The sequence below is a fragment of the Lepeophtheirus salmonis genome, chromosome 7 (assembly GCF_016086655.4).
Source record: "Lepeophtheirus salmonis chromosome 7, UVic_Lsal_1.4, whole genome shotgun sequence".
Classification (NCBI taxonomy): domain Eukaryota; kingdom Metazoa; phylum Arthropoda; class Copepoda; order Siphonostomatoida; family Caligidae; genus Lepeophtheirus; species Lepeophtheirus salmonis.
In genome coordinates this window covers 29,861,205-29,887,525 of record NC_052137.2, presented here as the reverse complement: position 1 = coordinate 29,887,525, position 26,321 = coordinate 29,861,205, and the positions used below count along the sequence as shown (strand labels likewise).

Genomic DNA, 26,321 nt, shown 5'->3' with positions numbered 1-26,321 from the left:
TTTCCAAAAAGTTAATAATTGATTTTTTTTCCCCAAAAAATTAATTTTCTGTAAATAAACATCGATTTTCGAAAAAAAAAAATCCTTAAAATTTAATACTTGGATTTGAATGTTAGAAATGTTTTTGCTTAAAATTTAATGCTAGAAATTTTTTCCTCTTTTCTGTGAATAGGTATTTTTAATTTTTTGGAAAAAAAAGAAAAATTTCAGAGAACAGCTATGGATCTTTGAAATTTTTTTCCTAAAAATATATTTTCTGTGAATAATCATGGGTTTTTCACATTTTTTCCAACAAATTTAATATTTGGATTTGAATGTTTGAAATGTTTTTCCTAAAAATTTAATATTTTCTGTGAATAGCTATGGATCTTTTAAATTTTTTGGAAAAAAAAACAAAAAAACCGCAGAACAGCTTTGGATCTTTGAATTTTTTTTCATAAAAATTTATTTTCTATGAATAGCCATGGATCTTTCAAAAAAAAAATATATATTTGTATATATTTGAATGTTCGAAATTCAATTCTGAAAAAAACTAAATTCTTAACAAAAATCCATAGCTATTCACAAAAATATCTATGTTTTTTCCCCCTCTTTTTTGAAAGCCCTTTCTATGTTTTAATTACCATTTTCATATCTCTAACATGAGCATTTCTATCAAGAGAGGAACTATCTTCGGTTGTCCTTCGACTGGGCTTTTTAAGCCTGTCAATCTTGGGAGGTAATTCCGGGCCACCCATGTTACTCATACCATGTTTAACATTGGCGTTGGAAGGATTTTGTGGGGATGATGAAGAGGTAGAGGAGGATGAATGATTTGGATGAGGAGGTAAAGGAAGATCGTCAATAGACTCGTTGACTTGACTCCTACGGAATCCTCCATAGAGATCTCGTTTGGTAGCAGTATTGGAATTCATCTCATGTTGCTGCTTTATATTGCCGTTACCACTCTTGACTGGCGAATCAACAGCACAGTTGATGGGAGCGTTGTAATTAGGTATTCCTCCATTAGTATTAGTATTCGCTGAGGCATTGCTGTTGCTATTAGCGCTATTGATGGGCCCCATAAGAGGATGATGGTCCGACGATTCTTTGTTACTACTACTACTCACAAGATTCGAGTCAGAATTACTCCGCGTAAGGCGACCATCTTCACCATCATGAGGTACTTCAGGAACAGCTCGATTCACTTTAGGAGTTTCTGGGTCACCACAGAATTCTCCATCCGATTCTGGAGAGGATGTGTAGGATAAACGGGAGGTCATGGGAAACAGGAAATCGTCAGAGAATGATTCATCAGGCTATGATGGATAACAAGAAACGAACACAACGACGGAACATGAAACATAGAAAAACAAATGTAATTAAAAAGGATCAATAGTATGTTACTCGACAATTTTTAGAGTTGATTTCTCCCTTTGAGTGTATCCTTGAGGCACAAAAAAGGAAAATAACAACACGGATATTACTAACAAGACAATTATAATAATAATTAATGACTTCATAAATAATTATGCATTGGATTAAAATACAATTACCATGGACGGTATTTTTTTTTTTAGGTTTTTTTTTTTTGACATTTTGTTTAGAAACAATCAACAAAATATATTGTTATATAAAATAGTTATAATTAATTATACAAGACAATCCTACTATAAGTATCTCTCAGACTCCTTAGATTCATACTCGGGTGAAAGTGTGATATTTATCTTTGGAGTTGGAGATGGAGGAGATGAGCCAATATTATTTTTTAAAGCGGCTGGATGGGACTTGGATAAAACAGAATAAACATATGAATCATTGTTAAAACCTTCCAATCGATTAGTAATGAAATCATAATAAGACTCTTTGGACTTTAAAGGATAAGGTCGGGGAGGTGGAACGGGATAGTAAGAACTACGATGAAGAGTATTTGTCTTTAGATTCAATTGATCCACAGGCGGTAGTCCCAATGGGATTAAAAACAAATCAGAGCAGAACTCTAAGGGCTTTTTAAAAGATTGCAAAATAAGTATATTCATATATTTCTTTCTCATTATAAGTCATTATGTATAATTATGTGAAGATTTTTGTATAAAATTACCTTTGTTTCTGACATCCAGATCGGCGCTGTCTGCTGTTTATCAATTAAATCCGTCAGTTTAGTGTACCAATTATCATTTGAGAGATTCAACGTTCCAGTAAAGACATGCCCCCAAAGTTTCTCCAATTTTTGGCATTGCTCAAATAATTTCTTTGAAGACAGGTGTGCTTTCCTAGATGAGAGAAATTAATATCTATGTCAAGAAGAAAAAAAAAGTCAAGCAAGTCCCTTACTTTGGAACTCCTGTTCGACAGTCTTTGATGGTTTGTTTAGAGTCGGCTCGAACAAATATTACAATGGGGTAGAACTGTGCATAATTCAGCTTATCAACGGCATTAGGTGTCACATCTAATAAGGCATGTTTCCTTCGATCCATTATTTCTCGAATTCCACTAAGCCGAACAATTCCAGACTTGTTCTTAGAAACATCATCGGAGGAATCTTCTGCAAATAAAATATATTCAATTTCACATTCATTGCAACATATATATTTTATCTACTTACGAGGACATGCAAATTTGGAAGGATAGTCACGTAAAAGTCTCTCACGAGCGAGATCCGCCACAGGTCCAAATATAACAACAGGTCTAGGGAAACCAGGATGTCTTAGGGACACTCTTTCATAAGCAGGGAACTTGGACATGCTTTCAGACCAAACCAGATCTTCCCAATGGTCCTATGTGGTTAGAAGTAGACATACATGTTATTGGATATCATTTAAATGGATATCATTAGTTGGGAGAAAAAAAAATAAGGCATCCATCAGAATGAAGTCTTTGTTAATTATGATTTTATAGATGTATAAAGCGTTTCCTCTGACTTTTATGACTTGCATCATAATTAATTATGTTGGTTCGAAGTTGATATTTTTAATACATACAATTGACAAATTTCAAATAAATATTTATGAAACTCCATCACATGGCTTTAAGAATAGAAAAAGACTTATAACCTGCATTGAATACTACCTAATACCAATGATAAACAGAGATATTTAAACTACATCAAAGTAATAGATATTAAAAATCTCTTTGAATTGTCTACATTTTTTGATCGATTAGGGTCGAAAAAATATCTTATTCTTTCCATTGTCATAGTTAATTTTTATCTATAATATGCAAATGAGATTGTATAACGATATAATAACACATTTCAGTGTCAGATATATAATAAAACTAGGCAATAGAGGATATATTTTTCTTAGAGAATAAGGTTAATATTCCTTAATATTAATGCAAATAGTAAATTGATTGGATATTAAAATGAAACCAATAAATAAAAGGACTCAAACCTTTCAGTCCATGGCATAGTTTTATAATATATCATACCCTAATATGTATTGAAAATTAAATTGTATTTCCGTATTCGAATCTAAGCAGCAATACTTTTACAATTACAATGGAAGGAATATGATATGATATCTAATTATTCTACTTTGCTTGTCAATGACAAAAATAATAATAATAATTGAACAAATCTCGCCAATTTTTATGAATTTTTAGTAGATATTAATTTGATTATATTCAAATATCACTGTTTATCATTAGCAAGAGCTTTGATAGCTTCCATCATATAAGGGAACTTAGCCCAAAAATGATTAATTCCGTAGTAAACTTGCTTATATACATTGTTTTATTACATATGTTGTGTACAGCCCAAAAATGAGATGACTATTTTTAAAAGAAGGATTTACACTACTTGGGAAGAGGATGATGCTATAATTGAATATTCCATGGATGGTGGATGTATTAATGATGTCCTTTTGACTATTTTAATACGAATTAGAAAAATATAATTACTCTGTGGCACACTCAGTTCTACTGTCTGCAGTTAAATCACTCATGAATACATAATAGCCGTGTAATTTGAATAGATCAAAATAAAATGATAGTTGGTTATTAGAATGACGAAGTTTGTAATTAAATAATGTTTTTTTAAGACGAAGAAATTGAAACCTGTACAATTTGCTTATACAAGTTGCAACTTGTACACAACATATACATACGATTAAGAAATTGGGGGTTTGAGAACCCCCTAGGGACGCCCTGATCATTGGCATACAGTAGCATGCCAATAGAGTTGTGAAGTCTTTTTTAATTCTTAAGGCCATTTGATGAAATTCCATGAATGTTATTTGAAAATTTGTACATTTTATATATTAAAACTACCAAGAATGACCACACCCCCTCAATTATGCTGCAATTTATGACGTAAGTGAAGAGAATCTATTATGAATTTTCCAAAAATATATATATAATAATATATTATACTTCATAATACCTGAAGAACACGTATTCAGTTAGTTAAAATATACATAAAAAAGAAACCGTCTCTTTAAAAAAAGAAAACCAAATTAAAATCCATGCCAAAAGATGCTTATCAGGGCTCTAAAAAAATCATTTCATAAGATTATTAAAATTAAAGGCTTTGAATGATACCCTGACCTCAATATTTAACACATGAACCCCCTTTAGGGAGAAGGGATAAAGCAAGCTACTTAGATACATACTTTGAATGTTAGTAATATCTCCACAATATAAACAAAACGCTATCTTTTCTTGTAGAATTAGTACTTTTAAAAAACCCCACACACAAGTATCAAACATGCGGGAGCAGTTGACTTGAACATGTATGTACATTAACATATCAAAATAAAATAAAAAGAGAAAATCTTTGATAGGACTAGAAATGGAGATTATACATACATATAAATATATATAATTCTTTTTTTATTTGTTCCATCTAGGCAGCTCTGTGACCTTATCATACTCTTTCATCTTTATATAATACATATGCTTAAATATATATTGTAGCATGAAAGAGGGGGGGGGGTGGAGGGGAGATGATGCTCAAATACTTAGATATACTAATCCAGACTCAAATCTGCTTTTATAAATGTAATTAAATGAACAAATTTATAGGGATTATTCTAAAAAAATAACATGTACGCCATTTTTCAATTCTATTCCATCCAGGACCGTGACTAGGATTTTTCTTATAGGAGGTGAGTTCTTATACAAATCTTTGACAATATATATTATTACCTTTATCGTATCACGCAGGAATTTTTTTACTAGAATTTTTTTTCCTTATTAGGGAAAATTTTGGAGCAAAGCAGAACATAAAATCTTTGAAACTTAATTTTTTGTGAATAGCTATGGATTTTTGAAATTTTTTATGAGTATCGACAATATTATAACCTCTTTTTTTGTATTAGAGAGGTAAAGTAGTGAATGTTTTTGTTTCTTTTAAAAATGTCAACTTTGACAAATAATTTTTCAAGAAAAAAAAAACAAAAAACTTATAGAGTTAAAATTTTTTGGAAGAGACAAAATTTGACAGAATAATCCTTTTTTATTTAAAAAAAAGCGCTTGGAAAATTTAACAGTCGTTTGTTTTTATATATAAAACGATAACTTTTAAAAATAATGTAAGCTTGAATGCATAAAATTGTTCATATAAAAATTATAACAACCAAAAACTTTTTCTTTTCGACAAATTATCAAACTTTTAACAAGTCTTAAATCAGGCGGAAGGGAAGGGGTGTAGGACTTAGTCACGGGCCTGATTCCATCTTGACTTAAAATGTATATAATAATAAAAACCACACACACACGAAAAAGCAACCATAATTTTTTTCCAAAAAATATCAATCTCTCTCGCACACACTTTTTTTATGAACACGATTATTACTGTAATTATGCGGCTCAGAACATTGATATCCGATAAGCATTTCCGACTTTTTCTCTGCAGAATACGATCAGCAGAGAATCCCCTGCTATACCTCATAACCGGATACACATTAGGCACCTCCAAGGGAGCAGCAGGAGACTCTCGAGTGCTCCAAAGAGTATCCTTAATTCGCTAATCATTTTTGTGTGAATCAATTTGATGAATGATTAAAATAGTATGAATGTAAATGCATAAGGCTTGTGTTCTTACCTTTCCAAGGGATTTACTCCTTCGATGGGATTTCTCTCTCTTCCTCCGGAAAAATGAACCTCCACCATTGCCTTTAGCTTGCTCTGATTGATTTTGCTCCTTTTTGGCAGCGTTAAACTGCTGCGTTGCTATTTCTTCAGCACGCCCCTTGTTGGGTATGACGCCCTTTATAACTTGTTGATCTGATGAGGAGGAGCGGCTCAGTCCAGACATAAATGGATCTAGGGGGAAATAACGAAATATAGATTATTGTTGGGTTTTAGTTTGAAAATCCAAATGTATTTTTTTTTATTTGCAGATCATTGTAGAAGTTCGGTTCCAAAAAAAATTTGTTTATACTATTGTTGGATTGGTACAAAAAAACTCTAGTCATATCAGTCCGGCCCTAATAAAACTTGTCAGTTCGTATCGATCTTTTATGTAACTACTGGATTGACGAAGTTTGCAAACTACATCACAGGACGTGTGTAGTTAGATCGTATAATACGCTCTGCCTTTCATTCAAACTTTTCTTCGTTTTTATATTCTTCAATTCTAGCTAGGAGTGAAGAAAATAAAAAATAAGCAAGGTCTGTAGGACTGAGTAATCGGTCTTTATGACCACTGAATTATAAAAAATATGCGACAGATAAAAAAAAAGTACAAAAAGGACTTATTAGTAAATCTGTCCTAGGACTAATGGAATAATACAACATTAGTTTAGAATGCCTCTATAGATGAAGTATTGATGACGTTTGTGATCATCGACCTACGATAACAGAAGCGTACGCAGGTGGGTGGGCTTTAGGGGGATTTTGATTTTTTTTTTGCTAAAATTTAATTTTTTGTGAATAGTGCAGGATAGATTTTGCAATAATTTTTATCAAAAAAATTTAATTTATGGATTTAAAAACATATATATCAAAAAACTATATAATAAAACTAAAATATATATACATATATCCGCGGACGTCCCTGTAACGTAACGTCATATGAAGTTAAATGTGTTCAAAATTTGTACAACTCATAAATCAGGGGAATAGAAAATCAGTCCAAATCGGTTTCGAAAAAATCACTTAAGATCGAACCGGAAAAATATCAGTCTATGACCGAATCTCAATAGTAGTTCATAGACTTAAAACTCATTATAATTAGTTAGCAAATAAAGAAACATAAACTTTCATATCTCAAGGACATGTAATTATGAACTCAAAAAACAAACAAAGAGCCGACAAACGACATAGGAGTATCATAATCATGATACCATCACCCCCCTAAAGCAAATTTATTATCTTATTTGAAAAAAAATAAAAAAATCAAGGAACCTACCCATTTTAAAAACTTGCCATGCTCCAACCACACCATTATGCAGAGTATCAACCACATGAAAAACATCCGACTTTCGAAAAGACATTTCATTCTTCTCGGGGATTTCATAGCTGAAATGCGCTTTGATGTAAAAGGAGTCTCCTCGTTGAAGACTCACAATGGAATCGTATTCTTCCTTTCGATACTGTGCTATGAGGTCAATCGTATCTTGGAGAGAAAGTAGGAACAAAACAGCCTCTTCACGGGTCACTCCCTTCATATCCATGTCGTTGACTTTAAGGATTTTATCACCAGGTTGAAGGCCCTTCTGAGAGGCAGGGGAGCCGGGTTGTACAGCAGTTACAAAGATCCCTACATCGTTACCCCCTGTTAAACGAATACCAACACTTCCAGCCTTTTGGAAACTGATGTAGCGAGGATATGGGCTGGAAAATTATACAGAAAAAGTGTTAAGTCCAGGTTCAAATAACGCATGGATGACCGCAGGGTGGGCGGAAGGGGTTATATCCCTCCCCCGATTAAGAAATTTTGATTTTTTCCCCCAAAAAAATTTATAATTCAAAAAATGTAATTTTTTTGTGAATAGCTATGGGTTTGAAATTTTTAGGGAACAGCTACGAATTTGAAATTTTTTTCAAAAAGAAAAATTCAAAATCAAAGCTTTCCCCCAAAAAAAAAAAAAATATATATGAACGAACCCTGCGGACGCCCTTGTAACAGCTCAGAGTTAGGTACTTACAGATTATTGGCATTGGTGCCGGTGTTGTTGTTATTCGTCGCATTAGGATTATTATTATTATTGATATTGGTGTTCGAGGGCCGCTCGGAAAGAGCCGTTTTATCCTCTTCATTGCGTCGATGAAGAGTTGTCCCATACTCAACGGCTAAAGATAAAAAAGTTAGAGGGATTTATTTATTTAATAAAAGAAATGGAATTAATAATATCATATATGTAATTATTGTAGCGTGAAGATTGAGTATGTTAATTACGCTCTATCTAATAGAACGTTTCCAAGTGACGTCCGTATTGTTGATATGGCCCGTTTTGGGGACCAAAACAACCCAGTTTTTTAAGAATAAAATAAAAATTCATATTAAGGAAAATAGGGAATTATTGCTGTGTACTTCGTAATCGAAATGGAATAACAATTTAAATGGACTTAGACCTTTTTCTCTCTTAAAAGTACAATGTCCCTCTATTGCTTAGTTTTATTATACGAGGTATGTTTAAAATGTAAGATGATTTTTCAAATTTCACGGATAAAATACAGACCGATGACTAACTTTTTTTTTTTTAAGCAAAAGTTGGTAATTCAACAATTTGCTAAACTTTTTATTAAATATGTCCCCCTCCATTCTTAATGATGGCTTCTATATGGAAGCACAGCTGCCCTTGATGAAGTCCAAGGACAAGTTGTTCCACTCACCCGTGATTACAGCCCTGAGGGCATCAATATTCGGGTACCCTCTAAGACACACCAAACAGCGAAGTTCAGGGGGTTCATGTCGGGTGAGGACAAAGACCAAAAGTCTGCTGGCAAGAAGGGAAACATGTTCTTCCTGCAGAAATGTTGCACCTTCTTGGACGTGTGTGCCGGGGGCACCGTCTGGGATCAATACATACTTGTCCCTGGAGAATATGTTCTGCAACCATGGCAAGGCATGGTACCTGAGGACCTTGTAGTAGACGTCCGTGTTGACTATCTTATTGACCTTATAGAAGTAGGGAGACATCTTGCTGCCGTCGGACCCTACGGCACCGAGGACCATGAGCTGAACTGAATGTTTGATCTTGAAGGTTCCCTCGACCTGAGCTCTTGATTCAGCCAAGAAGCAATCATTTTTCCTGCTCAGAACAGCGTCCACTGTGAAGATATCTTGTCTTGTGTGCGGAGGAGATCGAACATCCTTTTTGCTTGGACATTTTTGATCGCACAAAAACAAAACAAACATCAAATTGTAGCTTTTTGTCGGCTCTTTCGAATGGTGCAAAGCCCAAAATTGTAAGCCTTTTAGAATTGAGAATAGACGGCCTCGAATAGGATTTTAATGTTTTAGTCCTCACCTTGTACATTTGGTATGCTCAATTTTTTTATTTTGTATGTTAGTACACTCGCCACGAACAAATATGTACTGTTTCATCTATATAATATGTTTAGTTTGTTTGTGAGAGGCACAATTGTTAGAAGGATTTTTCTTATTTGGGGATTTTTTGATAATGAAAAACATGGATAAAAGAATTTGCATTAAAGTTTGTGTAAAAAATAAAATTAAGTGCTCCAAAGCACTTGAAATGTTGACAATGGCAAACTTTGAAACTGTTCAGAGTTAAAAAAAAATGTTTACAACTGGTAAAAAAATTCTTCCAAGACGGCTAGGAAGATGCCAATGACGAGCCTCGCTCTGGATGCCCAAGCACGTCAACAACAGATGAAAACGTTGAGACAGTGAAGAAAATTGTTTTGAAAACCGTCGAATCACTATCAGAGAAATTACTGAGGATATTGACATATAAGTTCGCTCATGGCATAAATTATTTTCGAACATTTTGTGCAAGTGTCAGTGAAGTTTGTCTGGAGAACTGCGTAATTCTTTCCAAAAGAATAGAAGCCTTTTTGGGCAAAAAAAAGCAATACCACAATCATGCCTTAGTCACCATATTCAACAGATTTGGCCCCATATGACTTTTTCTTATTCCCGAAACTGAAGAGACCTAGTAGAGGAAAGAGATTTGCATCGATGGATGAGCTCAAGGCTATACCAAAAAGTGCTTCGAGGATTGTAGAAAGCGTTGGTACAAGTGTATTGTATCTTAGGGGAATTACTTTGAAGGGGACAACATATATATCGATGAATAAATAAATATTTTTTCTTAAAAAAATACAAAGTCACCTTACTTTTTGAACACACCTTCTATATCAGATCCTAATAAGTATTAAAAACATGTTAGTTATACAATCGTATTACCCCTATTGTAGACAATAAATTAACTATTAGAATGGAAGGCATCAGATACTTTGATTATGTTCAAAAATTCCAGTTTATCATTGGTATCAAGAAGTATTCAATGCAGTTATTCAGTATTTTTCTTATTCATAAAGTCAATTGGTGAAGTTTCATGCAGATTATTTTTTAATTTATTCCATTCAATGTATTAAAAATATCAACTATGAGCCACTCACAATTATGGGCAATATATGTCGTCAGTGAAAACGCTCTATAAATGTTTAACTCATCACGTAGACAACTAATACTACTCAGGGCATGCAAGAATATAAATAAATGAAAACAATAAATCAATTGATTAATGATGATATACATATATTATTGATAAATGACAACACGTAGCTGTTCTTTTCGCTTCCACCCAGTGCGATATTATATGATATGACTCTAACTCATACTACCTGTGCATCCCAAAATAATGATATTCGCAATTTACCTGGTCTTTTAAAATGATAGTAATGAGCATTACTATCATTCCTAGTACTAATGTGATTAATATTACGAGTTCGTGTATTATAATAAACTGAAGACACTGGGGTTTCATGTATGAGAGGAGATGAAGAAGAATACACGAGGTTAGAACTATCTGTAGACTCTAAATGAGGGAAAATAAGGATGTAGGCTGTCAATTTTGTAAAAGCGTTAGTCGCAAACACATGTGGCCCGTCAGCACAAAAGTAAGCAAGAATGTTTTTTCTTTAAAATGGAGTGTTTTATATTTGTACTCTCAATTGATCGATTTTATGGTTGATATATCGGGGCCAATATAAGTAACTTAAAGGGTCACAATTATAGCTCCAATTCTTAAATATCTTAACTTATTCGGTAAATTTATTAAAATAATACATCTAGTTATAATCAAGGCTCAACAGACACGTTAGCACATGGCTAGTAAAAACAAGTCTGCCTAGTACATGGTTGCAGTGCTTTTCTGAGCGAAATTGTACTAGAAGGCCATGGGGGAATAAACTGGGCCTCCAAGAAGACGATAACAATGTCTGCATGCATAGATACATTTTAAAGAAGAGGAGAACTGCTATCTCAATCCTCTTCTCGTATTGTGTAACCATGGTGGTGACTAGGGCAATGTTTTTCTTAGCAATCGACAGCACATTATGTGTTCTACAACATTGTTCCTAAGAAAACTGTAAAAAATTGACTCTTAACCTCTCAAAATTTGTATAATAGAGATGAGTAAATAATAATGGTTGGCTCGGTATATGAAAAAAATAATTGGGGATTTGTTATTTTACTTGATTTTTGCTTAATATTGCTTTAATATTGACGAACCACATATATTATATGTATGTATATTAATTTATTAATGAATAGAGAAGGCCCTTAATAAAAGGATGTCTTACCATCGTCTGTAGGAGGAGGTCGGGGTGGAAGGCCCGAGCCGTTACTGAAATGATGAGTCTCTTGACTAGCTCTCAGAAGATTATTTTTTTCATCATGCTGCTGATATACTGTACTACGAGATGGAGGCTGAACATATAAATTCTGGGCGGGGTAGCTATTTTTGGGAGGCTCTGCCTCCGGAATTTGATGATTTGTATTATTGTAGAAATCTCCTTTGACAGAGTATCCACCATTCGTAAGATTTGCAATGTTTTTCTTTTGGGTTGAGGTAAAAGGGTCTCCTCTCTTGAGGATCAAGTCTAATTTGTCTTTAGTGGACTCCACAAGTTTCCTTGCTTCTTTCAAGCTCAGCCCATCAAGAGGAGTTGAATTAATTTTATGGACAAAGTCACCCTCTTTGAGAGTTCCGTCCTTGTCTGCAGAGGATCCAGAAATGATTTCCTTGACGTAAATTCGACAACCCAGAATCACACCAAAGTCCTCCTTCTTTCCTCGACGACTCAAGGAAACTCGAAGACTATGGGATTCGTTGGAACTTGTATTGGGAGGTAAAACGACACGGCGTTTGACGACTAGGTGGACCGTTTGACCCGAGTCACGGAGAACTTGAACAGCAGTAGCATAGTCCACATTTTCCAAGGAAATATTATTTGCACTAATCACACGGTCATTTATCCTGCAATCATAAAAAAAAGTATCCGTCAATAACCCAATAAGTTAACTACAAATGCAAACAAAAATAAGTGGTGATGGAGTCACAAGTTATTCTTGTTAACCCTCCTTTGGGTATGTTGCAAATTGTACTTAAAGAAACCAAAAATTGATCGTCACAATAAAAGGATAATAATAAATTGATGGATTAAATTTGAAAAATGGGCCATTTCGGGGCCAATTTAAGTATCTTAAATCAAATAAAGGTTATCAACTATAGCTAAAATTATTGGGTATCTCAATTCATCTCAGTAATTTGAACAATAAGCCTATAATTGAGTCAAATATCCCAATGAAATATTGGGATGTATATATATATGGTAAAAAAAAAAGAAGAAGGATTTTCTCCTTATCATGATTTTTGTTTGTTACTGCTTTTATGTGACGCACCACAAATATGAAAACTTAAAAGAATGTTCCATGACATTCCATAAGGTATTTTCTTTATTATTTGCAAAAATATATAAATAGAAAAAACAAAAGCTAAGCGCAAAAATAACTTACAAGAGTTTCCCTTCCGCTGGACCGGATTTTAGAACATCAGAAATAGCAATGCTTGCATCCCCATTTGTAAAATGAGGATTATCTCGGCCTCCACTCACGGCTATACCAAATCCGTAACCAGGAACTCGAGATAAAATCACTTGATGATATTCCCAAACGATCCGTTCTCCTCCCTAAATAAATAAATAAGAGGTTTAAACAACAGTTAATTTATGATAGTTAATAGTAACAATTATAATGAAATATAATTAGGGGCATTCATTATAAAATAATAATGCTTTGGTGCAATGAGTAAAGTAATTAATTCCATTGATAATACTCCTTTAACTAGGAAGGAAGTAAACTTATTAATCAAAGATTTCAGTAACAAAAGAAAAAGTCAAAAAATTATGGGTACTTCAAATTAGGGTTGACAATCCCAAGCTTTTATAGCGTGGAAGTTTGTTTTTTATGCAAATCTAAAGTGTTTTTTTTTCCATTATAATTGTACAAAATATGACCTACGCATATGTTAAAACTAAGAAAACAAAAATGAACGTGTGGTCAAACTGACAATTTGAAAAATGATTTGAAGGATACCATATTAGTTATCCTCATGATGTTTCATTACATCAGATGTAAGCAGCTATTAGAGGAAGTGTTTAACCCCAAATCCCACTCCGTATCTACCAATGATATACTCTGGAATTACAGGGATGTCCATAACCCATTTTACTCCAAGTCATACAAGGACTTACACATATAACTCCGCAACAAATCATCAGTGTTACTCTTTTCGTCTTTAACGCAATAGTAATTACTTTATACTGATTTGTTTTCTCTTCCATAATAAAATAACTTGTTCAAGTCGACATTACAAAGTCATATTTTTGACAAAAATATACATTATTTCTACAACATGAGGAGAGATCATACATATAAGTATTAAGTAATGATTAGTGGATGGAATACATCTACCATATGTTGTACACGTAGGCCATAAAATCCTAAGCATTTTTTGGCGTCCAGTTTTTATTGTTGTTGGCAACCCAAACAGTATTTAATGTTTTCTAAAGGAGTTATGATTATTTTTTTCTTTCTTGAGGAGAGGACATCTAAGTATTAAGTGCATTCACGAGTACTCATGAAAGACGAGATGTAGCAGTAAGGATTAGTTGGGGAGGGAGTTATAATTAGAGTAGAATGGAAGATCGACATTGGGATCATTCCTGACTATGCCCTTGCTTGATAAGGAGTGAGATATGTGTGTAATTCCCTCATATGATTGTTATTTGCAGCTAATTAAATGAAACTTCATGACAGCTCAGGGGCTTCCACAGGATTATATATATATATTTTTTTTTTTATGGAGGGTTTGGTTTTTGGAATTTTTTGGAAAAAAAGAATCCAAAAATTAAATTTCAAATAATAAATTTTGTGGAAAAAAATTTCAAAACTTCATAGCTATTCTCAAATAAAAAGCAAAAATTCTTTTTTTTTGGCTGGAGGAGGTACATCCCCACCAGCCCACCCCTTGCAGACGCCTCCGCAGCTAATCTGCTCTCTTCAAACATTATTCATATTCTTAGGATTACTACGTTTCTTTTTTTAAACATACGAAATATGCTTATAATATTCAAGGAACTTGCAAAATCTGTTAATCAACAGATTAATACGCACACACAATAGGAAGTATTATCTAATGTCATTATGACATAATCAAGACGAGTAAAAAAAATAATTTCTCAACAAGAAGACTTGACGTGATACAAGATAGCAATCAACAACCTATTGCAAAAGGAGTTGAAATGATGAGAAGAAGTAAGGTTGAAAACTTTTATTTTTTTTCTACATTAGAGCCCCCATTAATGAGGGCTCGCAGTCCACTGTAGCCATATCATATCCTTACTCTCAATTGAAGAGCATTTCTTTGTTCCAGCAGAGAACTATTTATTATACATATGTATTTCATACCTATTTATAAAGTTATGTGAATACCATGGATTTCCACCACCTCTACCTACGATGTATGACTTTCATTCTGCATGAGAGTAAGAGGCATTTATCGATCTATCACCACCACCACCAACAATAAATTAACCACAACCCCTCCCCCCTCTACTCTACTCTCGATCAAAACCAATTTTGTGGTTTTTGAGAAACGTCGTTCATCTAATTTCACAATAGACAAAAAGACACATAATTCGAGAAGCGTTATTTACTGCATTCAAAAAATTATATATAAATACATGACGGTAAAAATTGATTTTATAGTCAAAATATAACATAATAATCCTATTCGGTAACATTCTCTCCTTGTATATATTATAATTAGAGAAGAAAAAGATATACAGAAACCGTTACCTGCACCAAAAAGGTAGTAGTACATATGTATCTACATGGCACAAAGGGTAAAATATTGTTTAATGCTACGCAAAATAATACTCATACAATTTGCATCACTCCTATAAAGGTTGAAAAAAAAAAAAAAAAAAATAACAGTTCATATGGTTAAAATTTATCTTATTGAGAAGATTCCTGAAGGAAAAGGATCTAAGTAATTTTGCCGCTGGTAATTTTGTATCAGTTAATCTTATCGCATGACATATTTGCCTCCTGTTTATGTGTTTATATTATCAGTTCGAACTTTACTCTTGTATCTCGATCTTATTAACTATATAACTAGGAGAAAAAGAAAAAAGTTTTGATTAATGAATTTCATTGTCAGCCTTGTTCTTCTTTGGTTTTGAATTGTACATATTCAGTCGATCCATCATTTTTGGGGATTTCAAATATTATCCAGTATGGAAGGAAGAGCGTTGCTTAAAATAACACGTCATGTCTATATCAAATTACAACTACGACAAATAATATAGCTTTATAATTGTACAAAGTTCATGTGGGTTGACTACTACAAAAAGCTACGTGATTGGAGGTTATGCAACTACAGAAAACTGTCAGCTTTTTCATTATTATTCATTAACTATTTTATCAGTACTTTATTTTATTCTTCTTCTCCAAACTATATGAGTAAAATGTCATACGGCAAAATCTCCTGGATGCAAAATCCCCAGCGGCGGAAATGTTCGTGGGAGGAAAACTTTTTAGAGTCGGGAAAGTTCAATTTCTCCAACTTATAACAAAAAAAAAAAAAAAAAAAAGAAGAGAACCCCTACACGATCAATTGAGCACCACAGCCACTCAATTTTCGCCCTTACTTTTTTAGAATTAAGTAAGACTGTGTTACTATGACGTTACCATAATATAAAATACGATCCGGTACAGCTGATCACCACTCCTAAATTACTTGGGCCATGTATTTCTAGAGACTTTGAATAATCAGGCAGAATTTGTAGTCCCACATGAGGGGAATAAAGAAAGGGGAAAAAGATGCATGCGTCATAACTCCACACGACTATAATTCCATGCCTACACTCATCAATCCTTAACATGGGACTTCAAATCCGTCCCATCACGTCTCGTCATAGTCTTTGTAAGAAGCCCCAAATTTACAAGTGCTCTCCACAAGGCATTATTTTCACTAACATTATAGCAAAGTATTTCAGTTTATCATCTAATTATTTGATTAAAACTTTAGATATCTTTAAAAAACGTCAATATTTTGCTATTACTCTTCATTTAGGCCTAATTAATGTTTGAATGGGACTTGTTAGATTGATAAAAGATTGATTTATCTTGCCATCATCTAGCGAAGCTTGTTTAATAGGTCTAATATTAAGTCAGCCTTAATTTAAGACTAAAAACTGTAGTCCCGTCTAGTTCTGTCTCAGTCCACTACAGTGGAGTCCTAAAACTTATCCAGTTCGGTCCTTGATGACGTCACGCAACTATATTTATTCTTTTTTAATCATTTCTTGATTTGACAGTCAAAAGGACGTGATCTATGATTGGTCTGTACCGAATAAATAAGGCCTGAAATAACACTGCATGGGACAGCGTCCTATTTGGACGCGACCTTAAATTGTAGGATATGACCAAAAGGGGCGATATATCCCTAATAATCATGATGGCTCACAAATAATTTCCATAGATGAGGCATGGAGTCAACTATTCCTTAGTTATTGATGAATGAAACGAAGTAAAGCATATACGGTCAGTTCATTATGTAGCATATAAGATATTTGATAAAAAGGATATAAATAATATTGTGTCCAAGAGAAGGAGAAAGTTGAGAGGAGCGCTTTTGGATCCTCTCCTGTCCCGTTCTCCCTGACATAGAGGTAGAATACACCATTAAAGAATTTTTATAACCGTAGTGTAGGTATATGAATACATTTATGGACATCAAACTGTCGCCCTAAGGTTCAGGAAGAAGACATATAATCCGGAATTTGAAGGATGATGTGTTTATCTTCCTTATATATTATAATTAATGAAATGAGATTTAAAGAGTGACTCTCCTTATTTACATAAGTCATTTTAAATATTTGTTTTGATGTCATTGTAGAGATGAATAATAGAACATAGTCAGATGTCGATAGCAAGTCGCAACTTATAAATTAAATTTATAGTAATGAGTAGAAAATAAGATGTTTGAACGAGTTTTAAATAAGTGACATTTTGAATGCACGTTCATCAATAAGAAGGTCTATGCACTATTAATAAGAGGGGGAAGGTGATTCACACCACCCCAAAGGAGGGTGTCAAATAACACCTTCTGTTCAATGTGCAAAATGTATTCTTTTTTTATGAACGATAAATAGTTATAAAGAGTGTTTTCAAACCTGTAACTCCGCTTCACCCAACTTCATTGTATCCCTGATGAACCCGGATTGGAGTCCACTTAAATCCTCCCTTTTAGTACCACTATTAAAACTATTTCTTCCTCCTCCACCACCACCACGACTACTGGCACGAGAACAACAGTTCAAGTCCGTCATTGAAGACTTGGATATGACGATGACACAACACGACGAAGCTTCTCATAGACACTAAAACTACTTGCTATGATCATTTAATGATGATGATATGTGATTGAAGGAACCAATAACCTTAACTGAATTGGCTTAAAGGAAATAATCTTCAGAATTATAATAAAAAGAAGAAGCTTTGAATATCGGTTAATCGCGCGTTGGGAGGGTGGAAAAAAACGCGCAGGCACGTATTCACTCACGCAAAAAGAGTGCTCTTTCCTACACTTCTTTCGAGTTCATTTTTATCTTTCCTGGCTCTACTTACTACCAGTCCATTACCATAAAACAGGTTATAGGATGATGACCACTACTACTGACTACTCCATCGTTACTACAACGAGTATGATGTTATGTAGTATCACTCAGTCACGACCCCCATCGCCACACATTGCAGGAAGACTATAATAATAAAAAGGAATCAAAGTGTAAGAAAATCCGTTTCTTTACCTAAAGTAAATGAGTCCAAGTCACCACTCCTTTCCTATTGTATATACTGAATAGGTCTTACTCAGTCATGAACCATGACGGTGTACAGTGCCTATAAGGCATAGCAATAGGACGTAACTACATAAGTGTGGAGGCAAGACACACAATTCATGAGGGATGATAAGACCGAAATACTATCGTTAAAGCTAAATACTACAGATCTTTAGGGAATTTTTTTTTTTTTTGTAAAAAAATAGTAATATGTAAAATGAGATTTCAAAAATTAAATTTTTTGGAAAAAAATAATTCAAAATTCATAAAAAACTAAAAAAAAATTCAAAAATTCAATTTCGCGTAATTTTTTTTAAGTACAATTTCTTTAATTTTGGGGTGTAGCCCACCCCCTACGCCCTAAGTAACTAAATCTGTAGGCAACAAACACAATTCATCAGGGATGATAAGACCGAAATACTATCGTTAAAGCTAAATACTAGAATCTTGAGACAAAAAAGATCAAAAATAAGAAGTAAAGGGTTTAGCCCTTGGCCATGATGCGTAAATACTCCTGCACCCACATACAGTAAGGCCTTAGAGAGATTAAAACCACTGACAGCATGTACGAAGCAGGTTATTCTCGACTGATCATAAAGGTTAGAAAATGAGAGAACAATAATTTGCTTATCGATTATGTAGGTACAAGATATCTACCTACTTGCTTGAATGATTCACGTGATCAGTCAAGCTTGAAGGAAGCTCTCTTATACCAACATCAGCAAGGAGTATAGTATGTACAGTAATTCCTGAGATTGTGAGACACTAGGGTAGAAAGTATTTTAAATAACCTTATATGTACCTATTTAGAAGTGGTCATTTTCAATTTAAGGGACAAATAGTACACTCAGTCATGCGATGGATTGCAAGTTTCTCTCAATACAGAGTGGGGACTCAAAACTTGCACAAGCTTGACTTAACTACGAAAAACTTGATTTTTGTGAATCAAGAAAAAACAACTCAAAACCAATTTGTGATATGTTTAATTATTTATCTATATATTTTTTTACAATATATCCTTCTTTTTCAGCCTTGAGACGCTGGCAAACAATGGCCATGTCCATAGGCTAATGGTACCTCGGAGCAAACCCAAATTTTAGATGAGACGTGGAGCAGACTTTCTTCTACAAGATACAGGGCGTAACCCGCTGGATCAAGGCTGGAGGAGGTCCACATGAAGGCATGTCAGAAGCCAGGGATAAAGTTGTTGCAGAAGTTTTGGGCCTTCTTGACTGTATGGAACCTTAATGGACTTAATAATGTTGTAGACGGCCCTGATGGAGATGCCAACGGTCTTTGCAGCCTTCTCGGTACAGCCTTTGTTGTTGCTCCAAAATGTTTACAGTTAGAGAGATGGGATTTAAACAAAAATGTTTAGTTTTGTTTCAGCCGTTGTTTGGTAGCATAATCCAAAATCGTCATTGAATCCTACTTGCAAGTTTTGGTTCCCAATTCCGTAAATTAGCAGTATATTTGCAATAAAATTGGTGGAATACACAATGACTTTATTTATAGTTTATAACTTTTATTTGATTTAAGAGACTTATATTAGGCCCAATATGGGTTTTCATAAGAAATCTATCCATTTTTTTGTTACTTTCAAGTGCAATTTATGACACAGCCAAAGGATTAATGAGAAATATTTCCCATCACCTAATTTAATAGCCCTTCATTAGACTCTAAAATTATTTGTTACTTAAGATTTGTCAGCCACCGATCTAATGGTAGTCAATTTAGTAACAAAAAGGAAGCAGGACTTGAGTCATTTCGCTTGCTGACATGACAATCTCACGCCAATCTGGTTCTTCGAACCTAAAGCCGGCTCGAGAGGTAGCGAAATTCACTGGTATACTCTAGCACTGTTTTTTTTTTTTTGGATATACTATGATTGTGATTTGTCATGATAAAAAAACGTTTCCCAATTGAATGAATGGTGTAGAGTCAAATATATTAATTCATGGATTGAATTCCATTAAGAACAACCACCCTTGCATGACCTATCAAGTCAAGGGGGGCAATTCATAGTCCTTTAAAAGATATCAAAGAAATATCATATAATACAACTCGTACATAGAAAGTCAAACCAGATCTACGCGTATTTTAGTTCATTTATGGTCGTAGTCAAATGCAAAAGAAATTAATGCAGTCTTTTCTTCTTTGTTCTCATAGTGAGGAAAAGATTACCATCTATTTACATAAATGTACATCTCAATAATCGTGACCAGTGATTTTCCTGTTATATTGTATATTTTTAAGCATTACATATTCGCCACCTATGCTATGAGGACTTTTTTATATATAAGAATGACTATTGTTTATTTATTCAGTCCAGTCCAGCCTTAGGACGTGTCCATGAGTCCTAAATCAGGACTGATGCAAACCTACAAATGACTCCTAGGACGTCCTCTATTCAATCAAAACCTAAAAGGAACTTATATTGTAAACAGTCGAAGAAGAAGTTGGAATTCCTTTTGAAAAATTCAAATAACTTTGTTGCATCATTTCCTTATGATTTAAACTTTGCTTTGATCATGGATTTTTCACATTTCATCATTATATTTTCTGCATATAATTCTAGACACATGGAATAATCATGCATGTAGACTAACTTGTTTGTCTTTATTTCCACTCTTGAGACCATGGAGTAAAAAAATGAATGACACTTCTGTTCATTTTTTTTCCAGCCAATCCCACTCTCCCCTTGATAATCCTCTCATGTGGGAATAACCACTCTGTGTGCTTATTCCAGGTCTCTAGAATGTCATGATTGTCTGTCATAACTATCGGTTAAAATCCAATGAGATTATACCAGGATATTAGCGCCTTGCATCAGCTAACAATACGTGGCAGATATTAAAGATATTATAACATTATAAAGAGGAAGGAGTCACGGATCCTGGATCATAAGTCTATTTCGAAAGGACTCATTGACTTGTGGCACCTTAGTCATGATATTAATTGAGCTTTGAAGAAATGTAAGAAATACTATCGACAGAAAGATGTGAATACTTCAACATGAAAGACACAAAATTAAGTTCGAACCTATAAGTATAATATAGAAAGCTAAAAAGGTGGCGACTATGTCATGCAGCAAAATTTCCAAAAGGCGAAAATGTATGTAGCAGAATAACCTAGAACCTCAATTATGTCCAATGTATTCGTATAAATAGTTTTGCGTGAGGTTTGATCAACTTTTTCGAATTATGAAAAATAGGTATCGGGAAAAGTTGTGGTTTGGTATACAAATAATTTGAGCTGGAGGGACTGGGTTTCAAAAGTTCCAAAACATATACCTAGAATAAAATGTCTATTTTTTTGTATAAACAATTAATTTCTTTTGTGAGGATGATTCACTCACCCTTCTTCATTCTATTGTAAATACAAAATTACTCTATTTATGGCTATGAGGAATAACAATCTATTAGGTGTTGATGATTATTAATTATAATATTTATAGAAGAACAAATTGAAATTTATAATTTCCCACTCTTGATGCATAAAGATAAAAATAATACAACATTTGATAGATAATACAAAATATATTTTTTGAGATCCTAATTATTATTTTTTTTAACATTAACAAAACTTGAACCATTAGATGATTATTACAGGTTACAAACACCAGTCAAGTTTAGGGTCAGGAATCAAAATGTCATACCATAATTGGTTATAAAGAAAAAAACAAAATGTAAAATATGTATAAATAGAGTTTCAACTGAATGGGGGAACCTCCAAAATACGTTCAATCGTGCTGCAATTTGGTAAGGAATAGTCTTTCATGCTATTACAAATTTCCAAATACTCCCCTACAGGGACGTTGCTAGCTTTCATAATTGGGGGGGGCTTAGCCCAAAAAATTATCAACACCATGATTTTATTACTCATATAAATATATATATTGTTATATATGTATGTAATAATGAAGGGTGCCTGCAGGGCTGAATAGAGAGGAATAGAAACAAAGAATGAAGGTAGAAGAAAAGAGATAGCGAGAGAGGGATGTAGAATGATACAGAGGGAGAAGAGAGATAAGAGAAATATTTTGGTCAAAAACAGCCGCTTAATGACTTCGGAAGGTCAAAAATGTATTATAGTAACATGCTTGGTTATTTTATTAATCTACTTGCTAAATTTCAGACTGATCTGTTCGACCATTTTGGATTCCATGTATGATAACCCCAAAAACAGACAATATATTTAAGATATGTTTAGAAAAATTGAGAGGGAGCTTCAAAAACTTTTAGAGGGGACCACCCCCCTCCAATTGGCTAGTGACGCCACGACTCCCTAATTAAAGCTTTAAAACGAATTGGCAAAACGCACCTGTTTTCTTGAGTAGATTCCTGATCGTACGGATATATTTTTTTTCCACAAAAGATGTGGCTTTTTATGATATGACGTTACTATATCATTTTATTGTCATTATCCCTTAAGCATCTTTTTCTACCTACTGCAGAATTTACCTTGTATATTCAGTTAAAAGGGTGAATTCAAGGATGCTTGCGTAGTTAATTATAGAGTGTTATTCAGCACTCACAAAAACAAGTGTCATTAATTTGTACAAATATTGATAATATGGTCTTCTTTCCGTTAATTGGTTTAAAAGTACAATTTCTGATTTCTCAAATTCTGATTTTCGACCCACTCTAATGTGCATTGTAGTATATATAAAATTATCTAAATGGAGGAAAAAGAAATAAACCCACATTTTCTAGAACGTCAAGAAAAATGTCAGAGAGGAGAAGAAATTACTTATTTCATCTGCTTAATGGTTTACCTAAATCTATGCAGAATGGGCGCTTTCATTCTACAAAAAAAAGATATACACACGAGTATTTTAATATATTTATATATTTTATTTTTTGTAAAAAGATTTTTAACGAGACCTTAAAAAAACCACGTAAAATCTAGAGATAGGAATTTCACTTATATATTTACAAAGATCCTGGTTCGGTAGAAAATTTCAATTAAATAAAATTAATTGCAATATTTAACTTGATAGTGTAATAGTAACTAACTAGTACATTAAACCCTTAGGAAGAAGTGAGAGGGGGGGGGGAAACCCCAAAGAGAAGATGTTTATTTCCAGTTCTATGATACCTTATGATGAAACTTGTATAATCAAATTAACCATATTGCAGTCAAACAATGAGGGGAATAACTTTAATTTACAAGTTTGTAATTACATAATGCATTTAAAGACGAAGAAATTGCAACTTGACCAATTAGTTATACAAATTCTACAGACTTTGTAACATGCACACAACTTATTTAAAGAGTAGGGATTTTAAATACGGAACAAGTTTAGATCTCAATATCTTATCTTGGCAACTATGTATGTTTATAAAAAAAGTGTGTTCATTAGATTCGGGGAAACAATTAACGTTCAATTTGTAAAGAGCCATTCAATAAAACACTCATTTGCGTCAAACATACATGTATTTCTTAGTACCCAACACGAACAAGTTCACTTCTTCATTAATAGGTGACTAGCTATCAAATCCACAATGAATTATTTTCGTTCTAGAACAACTAATCCTTTATTTTGAAGTTGATAATATACAGGGAGCGGGGATCAAATTGTCGCCAAAATATTTTTCTACAAAAAACAACACAAAATATACATTTTTTAACTTTTTCATTGAAAATCAAAACTATGACGAGCATATATGTATAGAGTAGCCATTCATTTGATATAATCACCGTTGGCATCAATACGGCTCTGAACCGCCCGCAGGCTCTTCTGACCATCTCATTGCCCATGTTGCCGAATACCTCCTTGATGGAGTCCATCAGGCTGGCCTTGGTGCTATGGGGATGTCTCTCGACATAGCCCCAGACAAAATAGTCCAAAGGATTAAGGTCGGGAGAGTTAGGAGGCCACAAATCCTTGGTTACGACGTTATAACAGTTCTCAGTTAACCACTGCATTGAGATTTTGGACACATGGCAGGGTGCTGAGTCCTGTTGCCACACCCAGGGGCTGTCTCCGGCCACTCCATGGCTCCAGGGCAGAACCACCTTCTCCAAAAAATCCAGGTAGACCTCTGTACTGACCTTTAGACCCGTTTCAAACATGCGGGGAGGCATAACATGACCTTCAATGCTGACCACCCTGAACACCATGACCATTGCAGGCAACTTGGTCTTCATTACCTTCCTCTCATGGCTAGTGCAGGTGGCTATCCACCTGTTGTTCTGCTTGTTGACCTTCTGATCTTGACAGAAATTCTTTTCATCAGAGAAAAACCACAGCATTCAGGTCTGCTTTGGGTGCTTGAGCTTGTTGAGCAATTTTGTTGACTTTATCAGCCTGTTGTCCTTTGCCTTCTGGGTCAAGATCTGGGCCACCTGCATTTTGTAGCTCGTGCGCCTTAAATCCTCAGATACACAGTCCCTTGTTGTTTTCTCATGGCAGCCCAGATCCCTCACCATGGCCTTCATGGACCTGGTAGGGTCATCCTCAACCATCTTCTTCATCTTGTCGACAAATCGGTGTCCCTGACCTTCCTGTCGGCGCCCTCCTCCTTGGGTGCCCTCTTTATGGTGGCATCAACATCTCAGGTGTCCTCTAGCTTCTTACGGATACGCTGAACAGTCCGTAAATTCACTCCTAAGGTTGAAGCAATTGTTGAATTGGACCTCCATTATTTACCAATGCCATGACTACGGAGGACCTCGAAAGCTCCTCGTTCCACTTATAGCTCTTTATCTCCTCATATGATGCTAACTGAACTACGTATCGTCAGCTGACGAGAATAGCTTTCCTATTTGGTAACCGGTTTTTTATTTGATAATGTCGTCTTCAAGTTATCAAGGTTTAAAGTAGGCAACAATTTGATCCCCGCTCCCTGTATATTTAAAAACATAGTGCTGAGACTCGGCCCAAGATCGAAGTTTTTTTCATTTCGGTTCCATGTGATTTTTTTATGCACCCATTTGGACGTAAATTTCGGTACAGACCGCGATTTCAGACCAAAACTAGAAATTTAATTGTTTTCAAATTTTGGATAAATTATTTTCGGTCTCAACAGATCCTGACTGATGAGTTGTACAACTATAATTTACTCAAGTCATTTAACTTCACATAACGTTATTGTAGGTCAATGTTCATAACTTTGAAATAGAGTTGATATCATTAAAAATTGATACATAGAATCCCTCTAGACTGAACTTAATTGAAACAAATCCAAAAAGATATTTTCTTTGGGACCTATCTAGACGAGTTTTTCTTTGAGGCCGATCTACACTAAATTTATTTCAAGGATCGAATTAGTTCAGTCCACTCAATTATTATTGGTTCAACCCGTCAAGGATTTTCGGACTTATAGTTAGAATATATAAGTACATTTATGTGATCATATAAATTAGCATTTTGGGAAAACTAGACATTCGCATCCTCTACGGATTTTAAAAAATTTCAAATCTGCGTTCACATATTATACTACATATATAAATTTTGCTCTAACAAAACTTCCTATTAAAAAAACAACAACTATTATACAGTATTGATCTTATCACGTGGTATACTTTTCATTTATTTTTTCAATATTAACATTTAAACGAGAGGTTTTGTGAGAACATTTATTTATGAAAATAATCTCAAAATAGTACTTTGTACAACTATTACTAAATATGTGAGCCCTCAGCTCTAATAATTACCTCAATAGGAGGCTTAAATCCCTTGCAGACCATGACTAGGTAGTCAGACTCGAGTTTAGTCCACTCCTTCTTGGTAGAAGCCTCTAGAGACTGGACACTCCTGTGAGGAGTAACTCACACTCTCGCCTCCAGAAGTGTCTAAATAGAGTAGTCCAAGGTTTCGCATCTATAGTCAAGGGCGTCCACAGGTTGAGATCCATAAAGTATGCAAAGTTGTCTCTCAAGAAGGCCTGGGTCTTAGGGGTGGGATGACAATGAGCTCCATTTTTTGTGAAAACATAGTTGTCTCAAAACTTTTATTTGGCCCAAGGCAGAACTTTCTTATCTAGAAGTTGGATATAAGCATCTGCTTTAAA

The 26,321-nt window shown here is 34.1% G+C and overlaps 1 protein-coding gene across 15 annotated transcripts in view; it reads right to left on the bottom strand.

The window, feature by feature from the left end:
• The window catches only part of LOC121121966 (tight junction protein ZO-3), a 173,516-nt gene that overhangs the window by 1,623 nt on the left and 145,572 nt on the right, over positions 1-26,321 (bottom strand). For 6 of the 15 annotated variants that reach the window (XM_071890126.1, XM_040716962.2, XM_071890127.1 and 3 more), the window contains 10 exons: positions 12,914-13,086; positions 11,698-12,374; positions 8,070-8,214; positions 7,331-7,755; positions 6,023-6,243; positions 5,774-5,944; positions 2,585-2,756; positions 2,314-2,524; positions 2,081-2,252; positions 624-1,298 (listed from right to left, as the gene is read on the bottom strand). In XM_071890126.1, the coding sequence (XP_071746227.1) occupies positions 624-1,298; positions 2,081-2,252; positions 2,314-2,524; positions 2,585-2,756; positions 5,774-5,944; positions 6,023-6,243; positions 7,331-7,755; positions 8,070-8,214; positions 11,698-12,374; positions 12,914-13,086 (3,042 nt within the window). Of the gene's footprint in view, positions 1-623; positions 1,299-2,080; positions 2,253-2,313; positions 2,525-2,584; positions 2,757-5,773; positions 5,945-6,022; positions 6,244-7,330; positions 7,756-8,069; positions 8,215-11,697; positions 12,375-12,913; positions 13,087-17,637; positions 18,228-26,321 lie in introns of those variants that run through there. The other 9 variants (XM_071890129.1, XM_071890128.1, XM_071890134.1 and 6 more) reach the window with 4 other exon arrangements.